General features: G+C 37.3%; 1 protein-coding gene across 4 annotated transcripts in view; it reads right to left on the bottom strand.

Annotated features, from left to right (window-relative positions):
* Positions 1-27,548, bottom strand: part of col7a1 (collagen, type VII, alpha 1) — a 78,306-nt gene that overhangs the window by 29,731 nt on the left and 21,027 nt on the right. For 2 of the 4 annotated variants that reach the window (XM_065264500.2, XM_065264501.2), the window contains exons 20-68: positions 27,366-27,491; positions 26,531-26,677; positions 24,651-24,782; positions 24,422-24,568; positions 23,690-23,809; positions 22,039-22,188; positions 21,341-21,477; positions 20,936-21,062; positions 20,302-20,445; positions 19,991-20,166; positions 18,988-19,017; positions 17,359-17,385; positions 16,716-16,760; positions 16,457-16,558; positions 15,051-15,122; positions 14,789-14,824; positions 14,650-14,703; positions 14,331-14,402; positions 14,134-14,247; positions 12,859-12,885; positions 12,274-12,327; positions 12,056-12,127; positions 11,891-11,950; positions 11,768-11,803; positions 11,628-11,672; positions 11,327-11,362; positions 11,176-11,220; positions 11,056-11,091; positions 10,918-10,953; positions 10,787-10,822; positions 10,580-10,651; positions 9,185-9,244; positions 8,944-8,979; positions 8,753-8,833; positions 8,268-8,303; positions 8,043-8,087; positions 7,654-7,725; positions 7,413-7,457; positions 7,276-7,311; positions 7,151-7,192; positions 6,971-7,051; positions 6,858-6,893; positions 6,194-6,229; positions 4,082-4,162; positions 3,959-3,994; positions 2,386-2,457; positions 2,235-2,279; positions 1,548-1,583; positions 1,417-1,452 (exon numbers count right to left, since the gene is read on the bottom strand). In XM_065264500.2, coding sequence (XP_065120572.1) covers positions 1,417-1,452; positions 1,548-1,583; positions 2,235-2,279; positions 2,386-2,457; positions 3,959-3,994; positions 4,082-4,162; positions 6,194-6,229; positions 6,858-6,893; positions 6,971-7,051; positions 7,151-7,192; positions 7,276-7,311; positions 7,413-7,457; positions 7,654-7,725; positions 8,043-8,087; positions 8,268-8,303; positions 8,753-8,833; positions 8,944-8,979; positions 9,185-9,244; positions 10,580-10,651; positions 10,787-10,822; positions 10,918-10,953; positions 11,056-11,091; positions 11,176-11,220; positions 11,327-11,362; positions 11,628-11,672; positions 11,768-11,803; positions 11,891-11,950; positions 12,056-12,127; positions 12,274-12,327; positions 12,859-12,885; positions 14,134-14,247; positions 14,331-14,402; positions 14,650-14,703; positions 14,789-14,824; positions 15,051-15,122; positions 16,457-16,558; positions 16,716-16,760; positions 17,359-17,385; positions 18,988-19,017; positions 19,991-20,166; positions 20,302-20,445; positions 20,936-21,062; positions 21,341-21,477; positions 22,039-22,188; positions 23,690-23,809; positions 24,422-24,568; positions 24,651-24,782; positions 26,531-26,677; positions 27,366-27,491 — 3,425 coding nt within the window. Of the gene's footprint in view, positions 1-1,416; positions 1,453-1,547; positions 1,584-2,234; positions 2,280-2,385; positions 2,458-3,958; positions 3,995-4,081; positions 4,163-6,193; positions 6,230-6,857; positions 6,894-6,970; positions 7,052-7,150; positions 7,197-7,275; positions 7,312-7,412; positions 7,458-7,653; positions 7,726-8,042; positions 8,088-8,267; positions 8,304-8,752; positions 8,834-8,943; positions 8,980-9,184; positions 9,245-10,579; positions 10,652-10,786; positions 10,823-10,917; positions 10,954-11,055; positions 11,092-11,175; positions 11,221-11,326; positions 11,363-11,627; positions 11,673-11,767; positions 11,804-11,890; positions 11,951-12,055; positions 12,128-12,273; positions 12,328-12,858; positions 12,886-14,133; positions 14,248-14,330; positions 14,403-14,649; positions 14,704-14,788; positions 14,825-15,050; positions 15,123-16,456; positions 16,559-16,715; positions 16,761-17,358; positions 17,386-18,987; positions 19,018-19,990; positions 20,167-20,301; positions 20,446-20,935; positions 21,063-21,340; positions 21,478-22,038; positions 22,189-23,689; positions 23,810-24,421; positions 24,569-24,650; positions 24,783-26,530; positions 26,678-27,365; positions 27,492-27,548 lie in introns of all 4 variants that reach the window. The other 2 variants (XM_073815211.1, XM_073815212.1) reach the window with 1 other exon arrangement.

Genomic DNA, 27,548 nt, shown 5'->3' with positions numbered 1-27,548 from the left:
TTATTTTCAATGAAAAAATTTTTATTTTTATCTTGTTTTCAGTAAAAATATCTAAAAATTCTTAAATTAAGATGCTTTTTCTTGATGAGCAAACTGATCTAAGAAAAAAAGTCTAGTTTTAAGGCCAAAAATATCAAATGTAAGTGATTTTGTGCATATTTGTCTTAGATCATGAATTTAGTGTTTAAGAAAAATGTTCAAGATATTTTGGTTTACCACATTGATATATTTTCTTGCTTGTTTTATGCACAAAATCACTTAAATTTGTATTTTTGGTATAAAAACTAGACTTATTTTCTTGGGTCGTTTTTCATATCAAGAAAAATCATCTTAATTAAAGAATTGTTAGATATTTTTACTGAAAAGAAGACAAGAAGAATTTTTTTCTTGAAAATAATTTTTTGCAGTGTAGCATTGAAGCACTTTATACCCAAAGTCAAAAAAGTTACTCAAATCAATGAACAGCATTAATACACTCACCTAAAGGATTATTAGGAACAACTGTTCAATTGGTGTGGGGGATGTTTCCTTGGCACACTTTAGGCCCCTTAGTGCCAATTGGGCATCGTTTAAATGCCACGGCTTACCTGAGCATTGTTTCTGACCATGTCCATCCCTTTATGACCACCATGTACTCATCCTCTGATGGCTACTTACAGCAGAATAATGCACCATGTCACAAAGCTCGAATCATTTCAAATTGGTTTCTTGAACATGACAATGAGTTCCCTGTACTAAAATGGCCCCCGCAGTTACCAGATCTCAACCAAATAGAGCATCTTTGGGATGTGGTGGAACGGGAGCTTCGTGAACTGGATGTGCATCTCACAAATCTCCATTAACTGCAAGATGCTATCCTATCAATATGGGCCAACATTTCTAAAGAATGCTTTCAGCACCTTGTTGAATCAATGCCACGTAAAATTAAGGCAGTTCTAAAGGAGAAAGGGGGTCAAACACAGTATTAGTATGGTGTACCTAATAATCCTTTAGGTGAGTGTAAAGCCCCATTCTTTAAGATCATTTACTAAAAAAAGTTGGTTTAGGGTTTAGTTGCTCTTTAAAGTTTCTGCTAATATGACACTTAACAGCAAACCAAAGTTTCAAGAGCACTCACACTTCAATATTTGATTGACAGGACACTTGCCTCGGTGGTTGCCTAGCAATATAAAAAAATAAATCACACTGCTCTTTTTTGAAGTCGATCAAAAAAGGCAGTAGTGTCCGCCTTGCGTTTTCAAACGTTTAAAACGTGTTTGGTGTGATGGGCCGCTAAGACTCCATGAAATGATAATATGACCTCTCTCATATCAAAGCTGTCAGAGTTGTCTTAAGTAGTAAAAAAGTATGTTTAAAAGTGCTTTGTACTGCCGATCATGATAAAATGGTGACATAGAAACATAAAAAGAGACTTACATCTCTTCCAGCAGCCCCTGCTTCTCCTTTATCTCCCTATGAAGGCAGAAAGACCAGAGTTGATCAGAGGCTAATTACCAAACATTGTAATAAAGTCACATGCAAGCTTCCGACAACATGCATTTTGTTACCTTGCGACCGTCTTCTCCTGGCTCGCCATCCTCACCCTGAAAAAATTAGATAGAAGATGAGCCGCTAACCAGACATCTGGATGAGCATGAGGCGCGTTTTCATAATTTCTGTAATCAAGACTTCCTGTAATCAGCCCTTCCTGTTTTGGTTTTAGAACTCTTGTAATTTCTCGTGGTTCATTCAAGCTGTAATTTCTCATCTGAAAGCCTTGTGCAGCACTCGGGCCCACGTTGCAGATATATGACGGATGCCATCTAGACTAATATAGCTCCTGCAATTACCACAGCTGGTACAGTGCTGCGATCAGTCAATCAGAAGAAACTGCAGGACAAGCGGCTTACATAAACCCAGATCCAGCGGCGTAATCTATCCCAGTCAAGTTAACCGAACATTAGCGCTTGGCCGACAGAAACAACTTGAATATTTCAATTATAAACCATTTATAAGGCTAGGTTGCCTCCCACTGATAGATCATTAGGGAGCTAAGAGAGGTGATTTATAATCAGCCGGATGGTTTAATCACCTTATTTAGGAAGATTTAACTGTCTTGTTGCATAAAAAAGCCTGTGTTGTGGTCAATAGGCTGCAACAATAGCAGTGACGTTTGAATTATGCATTTTGGATTGATCTGAACTGAGGAGAAAACGTATTAAACTGGAGGGGGAATGAATAGGAGCACTACTTACAGCTTTTCCTGGCAGACCTGGTTTCCCATCCTCCCCTGCTTTGCCCTGAAATAAAGCAAAATTTTGTCCTTATGGCATTTTGTTTTGTACACATTTATAAATAGGCTGCTTTCCTCCTACACACATTATGTTTGTAAATGATATTACTTACAGGTGAGCCATCATTTCCTGGAGTCCCTGGTTGCCCTGGAGGTCCTTGGGGTCCTCTGAGCCCAGCCAAGCCCTAAAAACATAAAACAATTAGCTCAGATGCAAAAGCCACTAAACGCCACCTCTGCAAAAAATTGTATAAACCGAATGCGCTCAGCACATACAAACACATTCGCTTCATATCTGCTTTATATTCAAGTCTGACCTCAGGCCATTTTAAAGGGGACATTTCATAAGACTTTTTTAAAGTGTCAAATAAATATTTGGTGTCCCCAGACTACGTTTCAGCTCAAAATGTCATATAGATAATTTATTATCGCAAGTTAAAATTGTCACTTTGTAGGTGTGTGCAAAAATGTGCCGTTTCGGGTGTGTCATTTAACATGCAAATGAGCTGATCTCTGCACTAAATGGCAGTGCTGTGATTGGATAGTGCAGATTTTTTTTTTTTATTGAAGAATTGCAGAGTTTACAGAAACTTACATCTTCATTATAAAAATAACATATTGTGCATTTTTCAATATTTCAGGTGCTTTAACATAAAAAAAACACTAACATCATCACATTTTGCCAAGGGAAGTACAGATCTATAAAAAGATATCAAAATGTTTACACACATTCACAGTTTTTTGGATAGTGCAGATTAAGGTGGGGAATTATCCCCTTCTGACATCACCAGGGGTGCCAAATTTCGATGACCTAGTTTTTCACATGCTTGTGGAGAATGGTTTACCAAAACTAAGTTACTGGGTTGATCTTATTCACATTTTCTAGGTTGATAAAAGCACTGGGGACCCAATTATAGCACTTAAACATGGAAAAAAGTCACATTTTCATTTTCATGTCCCCTATAAAATAATGCTTTTTAGGCAGAATATTTCAGTAAAGGTGTCTAAATCAGGGGTTTTCAAACTTTATAATAGCAGAGACACATATAATATAACCTATAGCGAGGGACCCCTTGCCTAAAATATCCATCTTTTTTATTTACAAACTTAAATAATTGGCTACACAGTAGTTTTCACAATTTTTATTTTGTCTTTTATCTCTTGAAATTTTTTGGGGACCCATTGGAACATTCTTTGGAACCCCTGGAGTCCCTGAACCCCTGTTTGAAAACCTGAATACATCCTGAATGTGGCAGGGACATGGATGACAGCGCCTCTAATGTGTGCTTCAGTTTTTCATTTTTACATTCTGACTTTCATAATTTGCAATGTTTCTATTTGCATCTTTAGTGATTTTGCAATTGTTAACTGTCTTTGTAAAAAAAAAAAAGTGGAGGTTTTGCACCGAAAGACTATTAAAGTGACATTTGTGAAAATAAGGCATTTCAGTTATTGGCAAATAACCTTTTCAGTGGCATTTAAGTGAAATTACTGGACCTTGACATAAGAGCCTGATTAAAAAAAGCTAATTTAGAAAAAAGTGTCAGATGCACTTTGCTGGTTTTGCATCTGAACTTCTTATTTATGTTTACTCTAATAAAGATTTTGGAGAATTTGTCAAATGTTACAACACAACAAAAACAAATGATTTAAGATGTACAGTAGCGAGAAAAACAGAGTACTTACATCTCTGCCAGGATCGCCTGATTTTCCTGGATCACCCTAAAAAACCAAAAACAAGCATTAGCAAAAGACATCTGAGCAGAAAAATGCTGATGCAAAGGTGAAGGCGAGATGATGTGATCTGACCCGTAATCCAGGAGATCCATTCGGCCCCGGTTTCCCATCCTGACCGGGTCGCCCATCCAAACCAGCAGCTCCTCTTTCTCCCTAAATACACATGTGCAAATACACATTAAAGAGTTAATATTCGTGTAACAATAGCACACAAACAGTCAACATCACTGTTACAATCAATATTAGTATAATAACAGCACTGGACAGCCACCAAGTTTCTATGGAGATAAATAAGAACGGCTTGGTTGAAAGATTCGATCTCTGTCAGTAACGACAACATTTAACCCCTAACACCCGTTCTTTTCTGCCAAAAGCAGCAGTCATTAGCTTAATTAATGTAAGAATCAATGAGGTCAAGTCTTAAAACCTGTTTAAGTATTATTAAAGGAAACAAAGATTAAAAGCTACAAGTACGTGTCACAAGGTCAGTCACACAAACAAATTAGCTGTTCGGCTTTCTGACAAAAGGTACAAAACAACAATGAGGTTGCAGGATTCCTTGGTTTTTCCATTACCTTAAAAATCGTATGCTTTGCAAAAGAAAGTCTTTAGACTAAACTATTCTGCAGACTCCCAAAAACAATTGTAGCACGAGCAACACCTGGTGTTTTAAAGCACCAGAGCTAAAACTTGACACAATGAAGCGTGTCACAGCTACTGCAATGAGGAGAGATTTGTGACTAAGCACTTCTATTTATACTTTACTCTGGCAGACATTTCAGTCATTTCAGCCATTTTTATTGCTGGCATCTACTGTCCTGTATGACACCTGCTTGCAAAATATTGTCATTGCTGCTGTCTAAAACAGCCTGAAATGGTGAGCAGAGATGCTTACCGCTTCTCAGTTTGAAGCCTTCACAGAAATTTAAGGATGCCGTTTATTTTACAGCTGTTTTAATTCAAAAGCCATTCAAGGTGAAGTATAAGGTAGGCTGTTGTTCAACTGTGCTATGGGGAATAACCGCGATATACAGAAGTGGGATTGTCAATCACTTTCTTATCTGGACCACAAGTGTTTGGAATTAAATCTACAAATGAAAAGCTCAGATGCCAAAGCTACATGCCACCTCCGTCATAAATGAGATCATATTGATATTGACTGAATGCTCTGAGCACCTATTATATGTTCATCCAGGGCTCCAGACTAACTTTTTTCACTAGGAGCACAGTGGCCCCCAACTGAAAATTTTAGGGGCGCAACCAGAAAATTTTGGGGCACTTACCGTAAATCAACATGCTGACCAAATATTCACATTTCTACTAAGTTATACACTGTATTACTAATAAATACTTTGATGATAGATGCAGAAAGTACAATTTTCTGTTTTAAATTCAGTGTCACATCACAAAAAAAGGTAAAATTTACTGGTCGCACATGTGCGACTGGATGTAAAATTCAGTGGCACAGTCTCAAATTTTGGTAGCAAAATGCCACCATTTGGCGGCAGTCTGGAGCCCTGTCATAAAATATTTTCGCTTCAAATGTGCTTAATCCTGGCCTTAGGTCATTCAGAAATACTGATTCGTTGGCAGAATCCAACTATTTTTTAAGCAAAGTCCACTAAGTGCATAGAAGAAAAAATGGATGAACGTCAAGGTGCAAGAGTTTTTTTACGATTAAAGGAGGTTTACCAAATATATTAGGAAATTGAATTTTTTTTATGCTTTTACTTTCATTCAGAAAGGACAGTGAAGATACTTTTTTAAAGAAGATTTTTCATGCATTTAGGGGTTTTGCAGCAAAACAGTCCAATTTGATAATACCAATGACATAACTGAAGTGACATTTGTGAAAATAAGGCATTTCAATTACTGACTAATAATCTTTATATTATCTTTAAATTGAAATTACAGAACCTAAACATACAGTAGGATCCCGATAAAAATGCTCATTATAAAAAAATATGTCAGACACACCTAGAGGGTTTTGCGTTTGAACTCTTTAAATATTGTGTTAGAAGCAGAGATGCAAAATAGACTACTACCGACACATACAATGTAATTTCAGTATTATTAGTACTTCCTGTCAGGGATGCCAAGATCTGCCAGTTCATACACACCTGTTATTTTTAAAATAGACATGTGTCTTATAAATGTTTAAGATCAATGGGACATTTCTCTTACCTTTTCTCCTGGACTACCCCTTTCGCCTGGGTCACCCTAGGGTAAAGAGAAATTAGACAAAGATTGAGACAAAGAATGTTTCTGCTCTAAAGTGACACCACATTTGTCCAAATTCTAGCTACACAGCTGTAAATTAAAGGTGCAGTGTGTACATTTTTAGCGGCATCTAGTGGTGAGACTGTGAATTGCAACCAACTGCTCACCCCTCTTTTTCAAAACGCATAGTGAAGCTACAATAGCTGCCACCGGACAAACATGTCATCAACGACAACATAGTGACAAAATGCGCTCTATAGAACAGTTTGTTCATTTAGGGCTACTGTAAAAACATGACAGCGACCTGCAGTGTTATGTAGATAAAAATGTCTCATTCTAAGGTAATAAAAACAATCCAGTTCATTTTGTAAGGTCTTTATAAACTACTAATAATATAGTTATGAATATTATATTACATTTCTGTCAAGAGATCCTTCTAAAAGTTACACAATGCACCTTTAAATGTCAACATTTTTCTGATTGGCCGTTATTGTGCTGTGCTGCACACATTGAAGAATGGCAACTATATACAGCCCTATATTTAGACACAAGACAGATGTATATGTATAGGTGTATATAGAACTGTGTAAATGGGTTAAAATTGAGAAAAGCAGAGTAAGTTTCTTACTCTGGCACCTGGAGGTCCCCGCTGTCCCTCAGGACCCTAAAAATAAAATAAGTTTAGATACATAAATCATGTTACTCTCATTCACACAGTGTATGAGGTCTGTGTCAACTTACGCTCGGTCCTGTAGGGCCCGCTGATCCGGCTTCACCCTTCTGACCTTTAGCCCCATGTTCCCCCGGGTCACCTGCATCCCCCTGGTGTATCAGAATGACAAAATGACAATTAAATTCTGCATATGTGTGGCATATTTCTATTTCATAGACTATTGAAATACTATTGAAGTTGTACTGTACCTTTTCCCCTCTGTCGCCTTTAAACTGCTTCTCTCCAGATATCTCCCATAAAGAAGAAATGTTAAAGATTTAATAAAACAAGTGCAGCGAAGGTTAGAAAAAGATACAGAGATTTAATAACATACCACATCTCCAGGAGGGCCAGGGGGACCTTGTATTCCCTGTAATCACACATAATAAAGACTGTTAGAAGACAATGTTTGTGGATGTGTGGGAGGTCAAGTATGAATACATTTGTAATATGGTATACTCTGATCTTTACCTGGTCTCCCTTTGGGCCTCTTGGTCCAGCGGAGCCTGGGGTGCCCTACAAAGAACACAACACTGATCACATGACCCATTTAAATATATTAAATAATATCTATACAGACTCATTTCAGACTGAGGAGTCATGAGTTTCTTTAAATGCATTATGTTAATCATATTAATGAAAATCAGGTTACTTCATAAATATGTGTTGCATAATCACTCAGTGTATAAATGTTAGCAGCAACATTTCTTACATTTCGGCCATCTTCCCCTGGATCACCTACGTCACCTTTTGGCCCAGGCTGACCTGGTTGACCTGGTACTCCCTTAAACATCAAAAGTCCAATGTTAGTATGTGGCCGGACTACAAAAGTACAACAATTTGTATAATCACAGATACATATAACATACAAATACATATTTTTCCTGCACAAATTCTACCAGGTACAGGTGCATCTACACTTTAAAGGCATCCTGGCACACACACCATACATACTGTACTAAGGTATTTGTATACATACTATACTGAAATCAACATGCATTTTTAAGCTTTTCAATGTACAACATGTCAATAAACAATCTGCACATGACAAATAAACCTAAAACTTAAAACTTGAGAACAGATCTGTATCATTGTACTCACTCTTAGACCTCTCTCTCCTGGTTTACCTGACAACCCTGCTTCTCCCTAAAAGACAAGAAAAATTACATAACATGAATGTAAAAAAAGTACCAGTATTATATATTGCTTATGTTCTATATAACATTTTGATATCCTGAATATTTTACGGTAGTAATAACTGATGAATTGTTGTATAATTGATGACCTTTCCAATTTCACTTGCACATAAAAACAAAAACATCTTACTGCAAGGCCATCTTCGCCTTTGTCACCCTTAAGTCCCTAAAGGAGCAAAACAATAATAGGTTAGACGTAGAAGACCGAATTGTTAACAAATGTTAATGAAAACATAAATTTTCCTTCCGTATTTATTACAAATTATAATACAGTGCAGCTGTTCATATCAGTGAGTCAGTGCATACAATACAAATGCATGTTTTGAGAAAGTGTGAGGAGGAATATGAAGTCAAGAAGATACTTATTACCTTCACTACTTATTACTTCTGTGAGACAGAGGTTAGATGAAAAATAAAGAGTTGAAATGTTAAAAACACAGTGAACAAACCTCATCAACAAAGTTTATGTTATAGATCATTCTGCAGTAGTAAGTAAACCATGCACCTAACCCCCAAAAAAGTTAGAGTTACAGATAAGCATTAGTTACAGGTAATGGTGTTAGAAGTAGTGTTTAGTATTTTGTGTGTGTGCATGTGTTGGTTGCAGGGTCTTACATCTTTCCCTCTTGGGCCCATAGGCCCCTGTGCACCTGCACTTCCAGCCTCCCCTCTCTCCCCTGGGTCACCTTGACTGCCCTACAATCAAGCAGAAAAGAGAGAAAGTGAATACATAAGCTATTCAGGGACTTGCAGGGTAATTTTCATGACCGCATGCACTGATGTAAATGGAGTGAGAGACACTTTACTTTAGCCCCAGGTTTTCCAGATAATCCAGGTGGACCCTGTTTGAAAAAAAAAACAGATATTGATTAGGTCAATGAGCTTGTTTGTTACAGAGTCACTCATTTATTTACTGTAGGCTTTGCCTGTCCACATCCTTCATCCTCTGTTTTTGTACCAGTAACAGATATTGATAGATTTTAACCGATTTGCTTGCTTTCCTGATATAGTTGTTGAGCCAGTCAAATATCATGAACACTAACTAACCCGATCACCCTGGTCTCCTTTGGGTCCAGCTTGTCCAGGCTCGCCTGTACCGGGAACACCCTGTGACACAGATTAAAAAAAGTCCATTATATAAGTTTAATAGGAAAGGTTTTCATTACAATCTTAAAATGTATATTCTGTAAAAATGGTTACTAGGTTTTGGGTTTTGTTACTGGGTATAGTCAAATAAGTCCAAAGCATAGACTGTAAAAGTATGGACGTAGTGTCTGTGACGTCACCCATTTGTTTGTAAAGAGTTTTTTGAACCCAATAGTGGGCGGGGCCTGTCGTCGCCATTTTGGCAGCGTGTCACCGCGCATTACTCACAGAAAACCAAAAATTGCTAAAGAGGTGGGATGTTGGTAAGCTGAGGTGGCTGGTTGCTGAAACCATGCCCACCTAACATGACAATAGTGACAGCAGTGGCAGTTCACCCATCATTCAAGTGGCCACGCCCTTAATTATGCAGAACTTTAAGGATCAATATAATTTAAATGGATGAGTTATAAAAAATATTCACCCCCTTCATAGTTGTATAGCTATATAGACCAGAATCCCTTTTTGTACCAGGCTTTTGGAGTACCCTTTTGGAGCCAGCCTCTAGTGGCCAGACAATGAATTGCAGTTTCAGTCACTTCCATGTTGCCTTTATCAAAGAGATCGGAAGTTTGCCCCTGGGTCCAAAGTAAAATGTTTATGAAATTTTTGTCTATTGGTATGGTTGATTTCCTTCCTCCAATACAAATCTAAGGTGTTTTGATATTTTTCGCAACATTTTTATATTTTATTGTCATCTGTGAAGTCAGATGTAAAAAATAGAATACCTCTGAAACTGGAATAATAAATAAAACACCGCCGTTTTTCAATATTTTACTATGTTCTTACCTCAGCTTAGACGAATTAATAAATACCTATTTTTTTCAATGTGTGCACTTTTAATCTTTGTACAGCGCCTCGTGAATGTGTTAGCATTTAGCCTAGCCCCATTCATTCCAATGGCTCCAAAGAGGGATGAATTTAGAAGCCACCAAACATTTCCATGTTTTCCCTATTTAAAGACTGTTACTTAAGTAGTTACACGAGTAAATATGGTGGCACAAAATAAAACTTTTGTTTGGAGCCATAGGAATGAATGGGGCTAGGCTAAATGCTAACACATTTAAGAAGCACTGTACAAAGATTAAAAGTGCACGCATTGAAAAAAGATAGGTATGTATTAATTCATCTAAGTTGAGGTAAGAACATAGTAAAATATTGGAAAACGGTGGTGTTTTCCTTTAAAATATTTCAAAATAAAAAAAATATTGCTTTATTTTTCACCTTCATCACCCCTTAGTCAATATCAAAATAACTTCCATGAAAAATATATTTTATTCATTAATTTATAACACTTACCCGATCCCCTTTTGGTCCTCCTTCTCCTTTATCACCTTTGGCACCATCAGGACCTGGAAAACCTCTTGCGCCCTACAATAGAAAAAGAAATGAGTCTTAATGCAAAATATGGAAACGACTTCAACAAAAGATTATTGCATAAAGCGCCATCCATCTGACTGTGCAATAAAAAAAATATCTTAATATAACAAACATAGACAGGCATACCGGCTCTCCTTTCTTCCCCAATAAACCTGGTCCCAACTAAAAAAAAACACACATTGAACAACTTTAGCTTCAAGAGGGAAATGACAATTAATAAAACATGAATTTAAACAACAAAAAATGGCCTAACTTACAACGCTTCCTGGTTCTCCTTTGGCACCCTCGGCACCCTTATAGTAAACAGACACACAAAAATAAAAGCATAAATGAAAAATACAAACACAGACTAAATATGTGGATGTAAGTCTGTCTGAGCTGACAGCTTAACTCACCTTCTCTCCAGGAAGGCCGCTGCTCCCTGGCAAACCCTGAGGGCACATATAAATCATTTACGGCATGCACGTACCCACATGCAATTTCACGCACGTATCATGGCTTGTGGAGCCACTCACCCGTAGTCCTTGAGGTCCAGAAGGGCCTTGTGAACCTCTATCACCCTAGCATACATACAAACAAGCACGGCATTAGCTGCAACTTTCTAATTATAATATGCACACAGATATAGTACAGGGTATGTGCATTATATGGCTTAAAAGTACGTACCTTTTCTCCCATTGGACCAGGTAGGCCTCTGTCTCCCTTAAAAAACAACAAAAAATTATACTTAAAACGTAATTATAAATTAATTTGAATTGCTAAATTGTTAAAACTTGAATACAAAAATGCTTTTGCAAGCTCAAGAGGAAAACATTGCTTATTTAAAACGCAAGTGCACCATTAAAAATGCTTCATAGCAACATTCATAGCGCAAAGCCTCAAGACTCAACAATGAAGAACACCAAAACACCATAGATAAAATACAAATGTACATATATTTCTACAGAAATGTTTCACATGCTCATACCTTGGCTCCATCTAAACCAGGTGCTCCAGCCTGTCCTCGGTCACCCTAAAGCAATGACAATGATTCACCGATTATGCATTCAGTAAGTTACGCACTGCACTTTAATGAGATACAAAAAATCACTGTGTCTGTTTTTTTACCTTACTTCCAGATTCACCTGGAGCTCCTCTGGGGCCCTAAAAGAAAAAATGTATGAATTAATGAAGGATGGAGGACGAGACTAAGAGTGTGCAGAAAAATTTAATTGTGAAAGTGTGTCACACCCGATCACCAGGGTCTCCAGTCGCTCCCGAGGGGCCTGGTTTACCCTCAACACCCTCTCCCTGCAACACACAGCTGTTTACATAATCACATAAACTTGCATTTGTATCCAAGCAGACTTAAAGTACACTAATCTCCACACATAACACACACGCACAAATACATACCTGTTCTCCTTTAGATCCTTTGGGTCCAGATAGTCCTCGTGGACCCTGTGGACCAGGTGGTCCAGGGCTTCCCTATAAACACACACACAATCAAACAGTCAGGTACATACATTTCCTAAATACATCAACAGTTACACATAAACCTGCATAAGCACGCACACATGCCAACATCTATTTAGTGTCCCACTTTTTATCATGAATAATGGCGGTTCACTCACTGGTTCACCAGCATCTCCCTTAGCTGCTACCCCACTGCCCACTCCGGGAAGACCCTGTTAATGAGAAATAAGGCAAGTGAATGATCTGGACCTGTGACTGGTTCCCCTTACAAATTGCATTCTGCCATGAGAGATTTCTCACAGTGCATCAGTTTAATGCATTTACTTAATCTATTATTGCACAATATGGGCCTATTTTCTGGATGGTCGATCTCTTCTCTGCGTTCAAAATGATCAAATAAAAGCTTTGCAGCACAATCCCGCAGAAAATCATTGGAAAATTTATATAATTTATATCAGTGGTATTGCGGTGGACTTCTGCACTGAGGAAGCCATGATTCCTGTCTGAGGTTTGCACTTAAACATAGTGTCAAGTTATATGAAACAAAAAAATCAATACTATGTGTACTCTTTTGTCCGCCTGTGTACATATTGGACATGTGCTGCATTACAAAAACATATTTTAATGTGATCATAAGAATATATGTCATTTTATATTGTACTGGGAAATAATATCTCATCCAGATATTTTTGAGATGGTCACTGCCTCTGCACTGAGATAACTGCTGATGTTTATTGACGTACCCTCTCTCCTCTTTCGCCTTTGTCACCCTGCATAAAAGAAAGAAAAGATCAACTTAAAGACAGACAGGTAAACGATATGAAACATCCCCAGCAAAAAGAAAAGTGAATCCAATAACATTGTATAGCAGGGCTAGTCAACTGGCGGCCTGCAGGCCAAATGCGGCCCCCCAATCATCTTTATCCGGCCTGCCGGTCATCTTTGTCTGATTTAAAATCAGCATGGTTACTTTAAAGCTACCTTTCCACTGTACGTGACAAATGACGGCCGATACACCGGAAAGAGAGTCAGAATGGGGCGTGTGGGGTTCCAATCATCTGCGGTTGTGTAATTTTTGGATCCAATTTGAGCTTTGGATGCATAAAAAAACGTTTGCCACTACATTGCATGTGAGACGCCGCCTGGATAGTGATGTATTTCAGGGCATTACAAATAAAACACTGTTTGCAAGGTGAATTTTTTTTTTTTTTTACTTTATCAGTAAAACTTAAGTGCTTTAAAAACAATTGATTACTGAAAAGTAAATTATTAAGTATAAATATATTTGTAGATTAAAGGTTCTTGCGCTGTAATGAGATTCTCTCCACGGATTTACAATTAAACTGAAATTTTTATTACGAGTGCCACTAGGGGGCGACCTCTGGCAGTCGTGTCTGTATGTACAGTGGAAAAAGGAAGTTTAGCCTATACATTTTTAAAGTATTAAAAAAAGAAAAAAATTTAGTCATTAGGAGAAGACTATATATGTTGTGATTACTTAAAATGAATAATTTATGAAAGTTAAACAGTTATAAACAAAATAAGTTTAAAAGCTCTGCATTAGTTTGCTTTTTTGCACTTTTTTGTGCCATGTTCATAGTTTAACTATTAACATTTGTCTCTTGCAATGTTAAACTGCCATTTTTATTTTTATTGAGCTTTCGGTAATTAAAAGGCAAAACACTGGACACAAGATGTGTGCATCTTTTTTGAAAATGCATGTTTTTTAATATATGACCCATAACAAAAAAATAACAAATAACAAAAACAACTAACATAAGTTATAACATATATAATAATAATATATTTATATAATAATTATGAATAATAATTTTGCCCTAATTATATTAACTTTTTTTATCTGGCCCCCCAAAAAAGTGTAGTTGAAGACCCCTGTTTTTTGACAGTCTACATGGCCTTACAATATTAAATTATGGAGGAAGGTGTGAGGACAGTATTTGGAACAGGACCCTATATACTGTCCTATACATTTGGCATAAAAAGAAATGGGTTCTGACCTTAACACCAAGTCCAGAAGTGCCTGGTAATCCAGGACGACCATCCTGCCCAGGCAGACCTGGTGTGCCTGACTCTCCCTTTCTCCCATCAACACCTGACCGACCAGGAGTGCCCTAGAAGGTGAAAAAGAAATGTTATTTAATTGTTGATGTGACAGACATAGTCCTTATCTGTGCTTATGTCATGTGACATTTACCGGGATCCCTGGAATTCCTGGCTCTCCTTTACGGCCTGGTAAACCACCTCCGATAGCAGATCCAGGTTCTCCCTGTCAGCGAAAAAGTACCAAAAAAACAAACAACCAGATCTGATGTGAACCAAACTGGTCAAGATTTTGTCGTCTTTGTTGAACAAAAGACAAAAAATAAACTGAGGGCAAAATGAAAATTACTCCCATGTTACGTTTATCTCAACAAATTATGTTTATCTTACAAATAATGAATATTACAGTGCATAATCAATTCATTGAAAGGAAGAAGTAACATAAGAGTATGACAGAGACTTTTAGATCTTACCCTGTCACCTTTGTCTCCCTTAAACCCCTGAGAGCCTCCAATACCTGGGTCTCCCTGTGAAACATAACAATTTATTAAGAGGTTGCATGTGTTTGTATCTATGTGAATATACAATGCATGTGTATCAGTGAGTACTTACAGGATCCCCCCTAACACCTGGTAATCCCTGACTGCCCTACAACAAAATAATTACATCCGAGATTTAGAAAAGAAAACAACTTAGACTCTAAACACTACAAAAAATTAGTAAACATAACAAAGATTCTTAAACAAAAAATTCTGTTTCTTCCAAGAAACACAAAAGAAAGTAAGTAGAGTTCCTTTTTCATAAAATTAAAGTAAGTGCCAAAGGATATTTTGCAAAGTATTTAACAATAATTCAAGTATTGTTGTTGTCTTACTGGAAGTCCAACTGCACCAGGGGTGCCAGGCCGACCTGGAACACCTGGACTGCCGTCCAATCCTGGGAAACCCTGAGAAAGATAGACAAAGAAGAGAGACAAAGAGTAGGTTAAGGTGTTTGTTTGTGTATGTGTGAAGACTTATATACATTTTTAAGTGTATATATACAGTACTACCCATGTCCTTTTAGGGAAGTCACACCACTAGGTGGCCATGTTTGCAATGTCTCCGGGCAGTTATTGTAGTCATGCAAGAATAAAGTATACTTAAAGTGATACTTTGTAGTTTTTCAACCTTCTAAATATATTTTCAAGACCCTTGTGATGGTACATCAACTTGAAATAGGTTGAATGACATGTCTACCATAGCCTGACGGGGTCTGGATCGCTTTTACTCGTTCTTTTAAACTTGGAGTTTGGGGGTAGTAACCCGAGCACAAAAAGAACTACAAAAATCTTCTTTATGGCACACGTCACTTCCTTTACATTCTGACATAACAGCGCAAGTATTTATTTTCCTGATATTTTTGTCATGGCCAAAGCAGTAACTAAGAAAAAGAAACCCAAGGTTTTGTCGGAGGAGACCAGAAAGAGAAAACAGGAGAGTGACAGAATAAAAAGAAGGACGAGGATTAATATGGGGCCAGCGTTCGCTCGCTGACGTGAACTAAAGGAGGAGGGATTCCTGACCCATGCTGACTTGGCCATCATGCTTTTGGACAAGTAAGTAATGTTATATTGCTTGCATATATAAGTCCTGTCTGACGCCCAAACACCCGATCCGGGTTTGATTCCCTTTAAGGCATTTTTTTTATATAAACTTAAACCAAACGACCACCGTTACAACTGGCTTTTAAACGTGAGCTACACAATCTTTTGGTGTTTGAAAAAAATAAAACCAATGAAATTATATTCATATGACATGCTGGAAGGCACACTTTGTGACCTAAATAGTTGTCTTCTTTTCCTTTGCGACAGTGCTGCGGTGCTTGTGGCCTCTAGGGGCGCTAGACGTGAAAAATACATGTTTAGCACCCCCTAGTGGCCAAAAAGTTCCACAATGTGCCTTTAAATGGGGAAAGACAGATATCTTTAAAATCGTGTGCTAAAATCACAAGCAAACAACATATTTCTGACCAACAATTAAACCTGACATCAACGGTATCATAACTTCTGTTATGCATTTCTCATTACGCATTTCTCATATTTTCAGCTATTGTTAATGCGCAAAGTTTGGTGAGCACCTCACACTATTCTGCATAGAGCCCCTCCTTAGTTTTTATCAATTTTTAATTGGTTCTTTTAACTGAAAGGTGAAACTTCCATTGCCAGAACGGCCATACCGAGCATTGCATTGTCCTCTATTCATAGTAATAGCAGTCCTCGATCTTGTTATATCTACTTACTCTCTCGCCTTTCTCTCCTCTCACTCCCACACTGCTGCCAGGTTGACCCGGTGGCCCTTCTGGGCCTCTGGGTCCCTCACGACCAGACAAACCATCACGGCCCTAACAAATAAAACAAAAACACACCCACACAATCATTTCCTCAAGATGATATCCAGCCTTCTGCAAAGAAAAACTTGGTCTCTTATCAATTATTTATCACATAGTGAATGATGTGGGTGCACACACAGCAGAGGTGTGTGTGTGTGTGTTAACTCACAGGCTCGCCTTTTCTTCCATCAACTCCATCTCTGCCCCTTTCACCCTAAAAACACACAATTTATAAACCAGAAAAATCCATGAAAGATCAACAACAACAAGTCAACTTTGTCTGCTTCCTCTAAAATGAAAGAAACATAAGGGATAAAACGCAATTTCAGCTACTGTGCCAAAACAAATTTCAGTCAAAAATGGCTTAAGATGCATTTTTTGGATTTCGTGCAGAAAGAAAACATGAATATAAAAACAACTTGAATCAGATACCAGGAGAACCACATTTAATCTAATCTGCATCTGTTGCTGACGACATCTTGCCAGGAAAGAGCACAAGTTTACAGCTGATGACAGATGCATCCACTTGGGCTGATAAATGAAGAGTGTTTTCTATTCAAGACACAAACACTCGTCTTCCTCGTACATGACAGACATTGAGAGACTAAACCAATCTTGTCATGTAGGGTACAGATGTGCATCAGCTTTTCCACATCTTAATAGTATTTGTCAATAAAGCAAGATCTGTATTTAAAATACAGTTTACTTACAGTCAATATTGCATTGATCAGCACTGGCACATTGAAATTATATTTCTATACAATTACATACATCAACAAAAAAAATGATAACCTGGTTTATAAGTTCTTTACCTTTTGTCCAGATTCTCCTTTAGCACCCTGCAACAAAGCCAAAAGTCAAGCAAACTTTCTGGTGTGTGACTCAAAAAATAAAAGTAAACAAAAATAAACTTGCGCATGTGTACAGTATGTACAATATATACTTGGGGCCCTATTTTAACGATCTAAGCGCATTGTCTAAAGCGCACAGCGCAACGTCTAAATGGGCGTGTCCGAACACACTTTTGCAAATTTAACGACGGGAAAAATGTTTTTTGCGCCGAGCGCATGGTCGAAAAGGGTTGCTCCTATTGTAATGGGAGTATTTTGGGCGTAACGTGCAGTAAACCAATGAGAGTCACAGCTCTCATCCCCTTTAAAAGCAAGTTGCTCTTGCGCTATGTCTAATCCCTATTTAGATGACGGACTTTGTAAACTGAAAAACTAAGCGGAGGAAGAAGATCCCCAGTTTAAGATTAATGTTAAATAATTGTGTTGTTTTTCACTTGTATTGAAATTGTTATTTTTTTATTAAAACCTTTAAAACCCGTTTTCTTTTAGTCATGGAAGTAAAAAGCAGGCTTGTAATCGCTTTAAATGTATGGCTATCCAATATCATCAAAAAATAATTTACAAGTATGTAAGATAAGGTTTGTACTCTAAAAATACTTTATTTGTAACAAATAGGAGATAAAGAATTTACAAAAGAGTTTTTTTAAGCATTACTTAAAAATGTTTCTCATCTTACCATATCCACAGGTACAGAGTAATCATATACAATAAATCCGTGAGGTACCATTAAAAAAAAAAAAAAACATTTAAAAACAGACGCATTTGTTCAAAGCAAAGCATTTATTTACTTACCAGGCTGCAGGTGAAGCAGCTCTTTGCGCCTTCTAACGTCTCATAATTAGTCCTCATTTATGTCCAAGAGACTCAATAATAATCTTTTACATTCAATCCTTTAATCTTTCATATTTAAAAGCATTTTTGTGCTGCTGCGCATTCATGTACCTTGTGATAAGCAAACCCGCGTTGTCCTCCCGTGTATAGGCGCATTTTACTAATGCGCTCTTTAAATAACATAAAACACATTGCGCCATTGACTTTAGACTTTAGACCAGGTTTTTGTTGGTCAATGGCGTAGTCTATTTTAGTTGCCTCAAAATAGCAACGCGCCAACAATGCGCCTGAACACACCTCGTTTTCAGACCAGAACGCCCATGGGCGCAAAAAGGGGGCGCAAATGCATTTGCTATTTAAACAACGCGGCGCTAAACGTGAAAATTAGGGTGGAAACTAGCGAAAGACACTTGCGTCGCGCATTGCGCTGCATTGCGCCGGGTGTAAGATAGAGCCCTTGGTGTTAAAGGCACACAAGGCAAGTCTGAGTATTATTTCTCTACTAGCTCCCCCTAGTGTCTGGGAGTAAATGCGTTCTATATCTAAGACTATACGAGACTGAAGGACACCGGGTCGGATACAGCGAACTTGCAAGTGGGGTATTCTTCCTACAGACGGTAGGGGCGGGCGAGAGAGTCTTCATTCGTCATGTAATGAGTCATTTAACCATATACCGACTTACGAAGATGATTTATTAACATAAAAATGCTGCCTTGTGTCCCTTTAATGTATAAGTGTGAATCTGTTATGTAAACTTACCCTGGGACACTCTACAGTACAAGGCCCAGTCTAAAAGAAACAATGAATCAGTATTACTTTTTACCAGGACATTATTTCAATAGAGACTATACATGTAGTTTTTAACATACATGTCACCCTGTCTGTAAAAAACAGGATAACATATCATAATTTAGGTATGAGATTTGATGCATCAAAGCTTGATTTCAATTGATTTCTAATTAATTTCAATCTTTGACATGACCTTTGTCAATATTAAAGATATCAAGGTTATATTTTTTATATATTCTATTTTATGCAGAAATCAGTCAATTACAAATTACTTTATATTTACTTTAAGTCACATATAATCTTAAAGAGCACCTATTTCATTGCTAAAACAATGTTATTTTGTGTATTTGGTATAATACAATGTGTTCACATGGTTTATGTTTAAAAAAACTAATTATTTTCCACATACCAAACATTTTTGTAGCTCCAGATTTTAGGCTCTTCCTGAAACGCACAGATTTTAAAAGCTCTGTGTCCCTGATTGGCCAGCTAATCTGTATGTTGTGATTGGTCTGAATACCTCTGACGTCAGCCGGAAAGCTGACACTCCTTCCCATGTTTGAAAGATTTGGTTGCTAACAGGAGTTAACTTACAGGCTGTGAGTCCGAAGCGGGAGGAATTATGATAAAGTCTTGTCTACAAGACCAATCCCAGAAAGTAAACTGTTGCTTACAATCCATGTGTTTGTTCTAGTCCAAGAAAAGAGATTTACGTTGGACACGATAACTAGCGTCATTGTTTACTTTGGGGTTTGTACCTTTTGCATATCATTAACATGTACTAATACACACTTACACACCAAAGGAAATTTAAAGATGTGAATCAGACAATAGGTGCTCTTTAAACTATGGTATTGAAAAACTATCTATACAGACGATGCTATGCTCACAGTCTCGACTGGCCAAGCAAGCAACTGTATAAAAATAATTATAGTTTGAAATTCTGACGGGTACAGAGGAGATCTGATCTTACCGGGTCACCTGTCCCCCTTGCAAGTCCACAGAGAAGGTCTGCCAGGTCGGGGTGAAAGCTGTAGAGCTGATTTGCGTCCCGGGCATAGAGCAGATTTTGAGTGCTGCCATCAGTCACTGCCAGACGCAGCTCTCCAGGGTCCGCACGTCCAATTCCTATGGCCAGTACTGTCACGCCTGAGGGACAGCAATATTGCTAACTCACAAATATGGATACAGGATGGAGCAGACATGATGGTTTACTATGTATGTGTGTGTGTGTGTATGTTTTAATGAATGTGTATGGGTTAGTTGTTTTTTTGTGAGGCTCACCATCGGCCCTAACAGCAGCAGCGGGGACGCTAAGATCATCGGACGACTTTTCGTCAGCGATAACAACAACCACGCCGGGAATGCGTGTCCTCCGACCTCCTGGCACACTCAGGAGATACTGACGAGCATAGGCCATTGCTCTGCCTATACATAGAAACAAACTTTAGTGTTAGCGCAATCATTTATCAACTGAATTGTTGTTGTTACTTTTGATTTCAGTTTATTTTCACAATTCTTATGCTAAAAATACAAGAAAATATAATGCAATTAATTGTCATTTATAAATATGTGCTAAAAGTTTTGTTAATTTTAATTTCAGTTTATTTTCACAATTGTTATGCTAAAAATACAAGAAAATATAATGCAATTAATTGTCATTTATAAATATGTGTTAAAAGTTTTGTTACTTTTAATTTCAGTTTATTTTCACAATTGTTATGCTAAAAATACAAGAAAATATAATGCTATAAGTTTTAGTCATTTAAAAATATGTGTTAAAAGTCCTTTATTTTTTTCAGACGAAATATGAATTGTTTTTTCTGAGATTCCTCCTTACAGATTCATGTCATGATGTAATTTCATACAAAGTTTAATATGAAGTTTAACTTCAAAACACACACAGGTACAAACAGACCTATATTATTTCCTTGTCTGATGTTGAATGGGGTGGACCGAATGTCTTGTAAAAGGGTCTCGATGTTGCTGTGATGATTAAGGAGGAAGCGTTCTTTTGGATCTTCACCGTACAACACCACCCCCATCTGGAGAAAACATCTATTACAGTCACTATACATGTTTTTTGATGACTGTTATTTACCATATTAACTTAAAATAATAATGTTTGATAGACAAAACATATATACCATTATATATAAGAAACACTGTAAAAAGTGCTACACAGAATAAAAAATAATAAATATTACTTGACTTCATTCACTCTCTCATTCACCCTGATACAAAGGTCACCCTTATTGCAAAGACAACTAAAATATCTAAAAACACCATAACCAAAAAGTCCGCAGCTTTAACCAAAACTCACCTGAGAGTCTCTGGGTCCAATGGAGGTGAATGATCCAGCAGCACTGGCAAGCAGAGGCAACACAGATTCAGCCAGACCAGATCGATCACGAGACGCAGGGACAAGAAAGACCACATCCAAACGCCCTTCAACGCACACTAAGACATGGCAATATAATGTATAAGCAACATGGGAATAGACATTGACAAATGAAGCTGTCTGATATGAAAAGACTCTATTGTAACATCAACCAAATAAAGTTCTTGAATACTACTGTACAATTTTTTTTAGATAAGGTTTACTCCATTTGATCTAAACAAACAATACTTTTTATAAAAAGGTCGGAATAAACTGCAGTTTAAATGTATTTTTGATATTTTGGAATGGCCCTGTCAAAATTTCTTTGTTCTGATGAACACTGAGGAAGATTTCATTTTGAGAAATGTTTGCAACCAAACCATTCATGGACCCCATTTACTTCCATAGTATTCTTTTTGTCAACTATTGAAGTGAATGGGGTCCATGAACGGTTTGGTAACAAACATTTATCAAAATATCTTCCTTTGTGTTCAGCAAATGATAACAGAATTTTCTTTTTTGGGTGATCTATCCCTTTAACTAATATAGGAATGTAAACATGAGACATGTCTTTATAGGTAATTGTTATTAAGCAAGTAATTGCTGGCATTGTAAATAACAATAAGGAGAAATTGTGTAACCTGTGCGCTCCTCCACAGAGCTCTCAGATCCAACGTGGTTCTGAAAAGTGGGTTGCACAGTGAAGCGGTAACGGCGGCCTAAACGCAGACCAACCACACGAAACGAATTGGCTGTTCCAGGCAGCGTCTCAGACTGACCAGGTCCTGTGTCTAAGAGAAAGCAGTATTTATAAAAGTTTTAAATGTACACACATATACCTTTTATTCAAGGTTACTTTTCTTTAAAAGGTACTACTTTAAAAAAAATGTTTAAGAAGAAATTACTATTCTAGACCCACACAACCCATCCCAGGGCTTAAAATTAGTTTCTGAAAATAAAAATTCTCCTCTTACATTGTCAGACAAAAATTGTCCCTAGCCGTCACCAGGGTGGTACCCTTTTAAAAAGTACACCTTTGCACCTAAAAGTCATATAAGTACCTTAGAGCTACATACTGGTACCAAAGAGTGCATTTTAATGGAGTAGTCCTCTTTAAAGATGGGGTCCACTGACTTTTCATAGAAGGACATAAAAATACTATGGTAAGTCAATGGGCCTCATCTTTTAAAGTGGACTACTCCTTTAATACATCAAAGGTACATATTGGTACCAAATGTATACTTATCTGTACCTAAATGGTACATAGTAGAGCCTTTTTAAAGGGAACTGTCCTTGAGACAACTAGGGCCATTTTAATTTTTTATTTTTTTTGCAAGTGTAGATGACTCATACTTATCATAGCTGTTTAAAGCCAAAAAATACAACCCTTGAGATCTGATTTCAAATCTGACAGGTGCTATAGGAGTGTGATCATGGTCCACTGCTCTTCACCTTTTATTAGAGACGCTGCTGTGGCTCGTTTTCATCTTCTTGTCAAAAGTGTTTGTATTAGGCACAACTGGCATGTCAAAACTACAGCTCATAACCAACTCTCACTTGACTGATTTTTAAACGCGAGCTGTGCAGAGACAGTGTTGCATCTCTCGTGTGTGTGTGTCAAGTTGGCACTTTTGCAACTATACCACTATTAACAGCTTGATGCAGTCTATGATAAGAAATATGCAAGAACATGCATTTTTTTGCAGGCACAGCTCCCTGGAGGCATACACTAAAATCACAGAGATTAATCTTAATGTTTGTGCATTAGTTTATGGGGCGGTTTCCAGGACAGGCTTTATCCTAGTCCCAGACTAAATGCAAGTCTGAGCTGGCTTAATTTAAATCATCTTGAATTGACATATTTTAACATAGATCATTGCCTTTGCTTGGTCTCAAAATGCACATCAGTAAAGTTTTATTATAACTACGGCATTGTCCTGGATTAATCTAAACCCTGTATATTTTTACTTTATTTTTGCATGACATCAAGCCCTGCAAATATGCTGCAAATGTTAATTTTGCAATGCTTTTGTAATACAAATTTAAAGGGTCAAAGCTCATTTTTGAGACTGAATTGAATTCAGAGAGAGTGCATAAAAGCAATAAAGAGATGCTAAGGAAAATCTTCTTTTACTTTTCTTTTTCTTTCTTCTAAAAAATGCAATGAAAAATGTTTTGATATATAGTATATCATTACATATTACTTAACAAATTTCTCAAAAGTTGCATTCAAACAAAATTCTGTATGCCTTCAGTTTCCGGCACAGTAGTATACGGTAGTTGTTATCTCACCTGTGTGCTCTCTCCATCGTAAAATATAACCTGTGGCTCCCGTTACGAGTGACCAACCCAAAAGCACTGAATTCTCAGTGCTGTCCGTCACGCTCAAACTGGACACGGGTGGCAAGCGTTCTAAAAGAATGAGAGAATAGGGAGAAATCATGATTGAAAGAGGCTGACAAGATACAGGAAAAGCTTAAAGGGGTCATAGTGGGAAAATCAGACTTTTTCCATGTTTAAGTGCTATAATTGGGTCCCCAGTGCTTCTATTAACCTAGAAACGTGAAAAATATCAACCCAGTAACTTTGTTTGGGTAAGGAATTTTATGCAAGCATGTAAAAAATAAGGGCGTTCAGATTTCGCCTGTTTTCTGAGGTAGGTAGCATGGCGAATTACAATAAAACCGCCCCTTAATCTGCACTATCCAACCACGGCACTGCCATTTAGTGCAGAGAGAAAGAGAGAGAGAGAAAAAATATAATTGACAGCACAATTGAGTTTCAATTACAACAAACCACCATCATTGCGATCAGTGTTTGCATTTCATCTGCTCATTTCAATTTTAAATGACAGGCCTACAAAGTAGCCATTTTATCATGCTATAATAAATTATCTGTGGAGTATTTTGAGCTAAAACTTCACATACGCACTTTGTGGACACTGAATATTTATTTTACATCTTAAAGAAATCTCATAATATGACCCCTTTAAAAAAGAAGTACTTATAAGATCAGGTGGTGTACCTGTGGATGCTCGGATGGTGACAGCTTTAGACTCTCCACCTTGCAGCAAGGCAGTGAATCTTATGGTGTAGATCAGGCCGGGCCGAAGTCCATCCAGAGTGTATGAGGTTGCATCACCACTAATTAGACGACTTGTTTCAGATTCCCCTAGAAAAAACACGATCAGTACATGTAAATATAAGTGTCTTGCGTATGTTTGTGTGTACACTATGTATGCCTGTTTACATACCTTGTGAAGAGCTCCAATAGATTCGATACGCTGTGGCTCCCCTCAGTGGTCTCCAGGTGATACGCAACGCTCCATGGCTTGAATCCAACACGCGCAAGCCTTCTACTACTCTATCCTGTGGTGTCACACCCCCTGTACAGTACAATAGGTTTAAATTAAAGCATGTGACACTTTCATGCAAAGCAACTTATAAAAGTCAGACGAACCATGAAGAGGCAATGACATGAAAAGCATCAAACGGATAACAAACCATCAAAATATGTCAATCTATAATACCAATGTTAATCTGTGCATATACAGTTACTCAATTTCTATTCTGTCCTGTCTATTTTGCTGAGCATATCTTCAGAACATCTGTTGCTGTACCTGTGGCTATATTATTTTGTTGTAATACACAAGAAAGTAACACTACAGTAAGTTTGAATTTGATAACATTAGTAAATGCATAAGCTAACAAGCTAACAATGAACAACATCGTTTTTATAATGTTTTCAACTGTGTTATGTTAGTTTATGCCAATACAATTGTTCATGTTCATTGAACATTAACTAATGTTAACAATTATAACTTTAGTAAATGCTAAAATTAGCATGAATTAAGATTAAAAATAATTAGTTCCTTGATAGTTCATGTCATAGGCATAAACCCATGGGGAACTGGGGAGACAGGTCCCCCATCTGAGTGTCATTAAAAACCATGTGTATTATAAATAATATAAAGATATATACGTTAAATAATTGTGTATCTAGCAGAGGTGGCGCAAATTCAAAGTATGTGTTCAGAGTCTCATGTGTGTTGCTCGTCATGTCAAAATATGTGTTTGTTGCATCATAGGAACCAAAATACATCTTGCAAGATACGTACACATGCCTGCATATTTTGAGCCGCACACATGATGGGCTAAATACATGTTGTGATGAGCTTAGCATCGTGCGCCCTCGAAAAAGAAGTCACTGGCTGCCACTGGTAAGTAGTAAAACAATACAAATGTAAATGGGGCAGAAAAAAAATGTGTTTTAAATTTAGAAACATTATGAGTTCCCCCTTCCTTGCTCACTTTCTGTTTTCCTGTTTACCTCTTGTGCTACAAACACAAGTCTGATGAGAGAACAATGAAAGTTGTCAGTAGTTGTGAAACTCCAGTAAGTTGGATGTCAAAGCCATTTTATTCACTTTAAACATCAGATAAAATTATTCTGATCTTATTAATACAGATGATGCTGAGTTCATTATAACTCATGCATTTTTTAATCTTCATTATAACATGTATTTTTCCAGGTAGCGTGATTGTGGACAACTTTAAAAACATTCCAATAAAAATAATGGTTTTTACGAAAAATATTAAGCCCTTTAAAAAATACTCTGGAGAAGTTTTATGTTTATTGTCGGCCCCTACTGTTACATGATATTTATGCACATGGTTCCTGTTAATGTATTTACCAATGTTAAAGGTACAATGTGGGACTTTTAGCGGCATCAAGTGGTGAGATTGTGAATTGCAACCAACAGCTCATGATCAGTACACACCTCAGCACTCTTTTTTGAAATGCATAGTGAAGCAGCCACAGGACAAACACGTCATCGTCTGAGACCACGTAATAACAAAACGCACTCTATAGGATAGTTTGTCCTTTTAGGGCTACTGTAATGAAACCAGCGGTGTATGTAGATAAAACCGGCTCATTTTAAGGTAATAAAAACAATACAGTTCATTATCTAAGGTCTTTATACACCACTGATAATAGAGTTATGTATATTATATTACATTTCTGTCAAGAGATCCTTCTAAAAGTCCCACATTGCACCTTTAACAAATATAACCATTGTGTAGTGTTACCAGCACTAAGTATGACGTATTTTCACTCTTGAAAATCACTCACCTGTAGTGACTCTGACGGACACAGGTGGGCCCTCTCTGTTACGGACAATAGCCAAAACCTTGACCTCATACTGTGCCCCCTCATCTAACTGCCTCAGATCCACTGATGTTACATTGCCACCAACCAGCTGACTCCTCTCCTCTCCACCTATAATCACAAACACAAATGCAGAAGTCTGTTACTGTTGTTATTAATCTATTACTAAGTTTAGGTAAACAACCCAGAAAATGTTACTGCTCAGATTTTGCTCTTGTAAAACTAATAGAGATTACAGTTTAGAATCAAAGTTGTCTCAAAAGTTTTGTTTTTTAAATTTCACATATTTAATTGTTTTTTATTTACTTTGAAAACATTTTATGACAAATGTTTATAATGAAATTCGTGAAAGCAGTGCTGGCAGGCTTAAAGGAGCATTTCACCGGTGGAAACATTCATCTTTATTAAAAGTGGATCATATTTGTAGTCAAAATGTAACACAAATTTAGAATTTGGTGCCTATTTGACCGAGAAAAGGAGTGTTTGTAGTCTCACCCCCTCTACAAAGATATAGGACTTCCTTCTTTCAATGATGCAAAATAATGATTTTTACATCATTGAAAGAAGGAAGTGCAACACTGAAATCCATATTTCTCCTGTCTCAGGGGAAACAGAGGGAATGATGCATTCCCATTCAAAAACACGACTGGGTTTCTAACTATACAAAGCTTAATGCAAATGGGTGAAGTGTCCCTTTAAGTACTATAGCAAATCTAAGCAAACACTGTGACATCTTTTCTGAACAAGACACAAAATGCATATCAAAACAACATGTGAATGCTTTTTCAAATGATCTCACCATCAGTCCTCTTCCAGAGTATTCTGTACGATGTTGCATTCTGAACTCCGACCCAGCTGACACGGACGACCTGACCTTGGGCCTCCACCACCTGTAAATTGGTGACATAACCAATTGTGGCCTGATCTGAAGGAAGAATGAACACAGTCAGGGAACTGAAAATACAACACAGATAATGAACTA

The sequence above is a fragment of the Paramisgurnus dabryanus genome, chromosome 7 (genome assembly GCF_030506205.2).
Source record: "Paramisgurnus dabryanus chromosome 7, PD_genome_1.1, whole genome shotgun sequence".
Taxonomy (NCBI): Eukaryota; Metazoa; Chordata; class Actinopteri; order Cypriniformes; family Cobitidae; genus Paramisgurnus; species Paramisgurnus dabryanus.
Note: the sequence above shows the minus strand (reverse complement) of the source record. Positions and strands in the feature narration are given on the sequence as shown.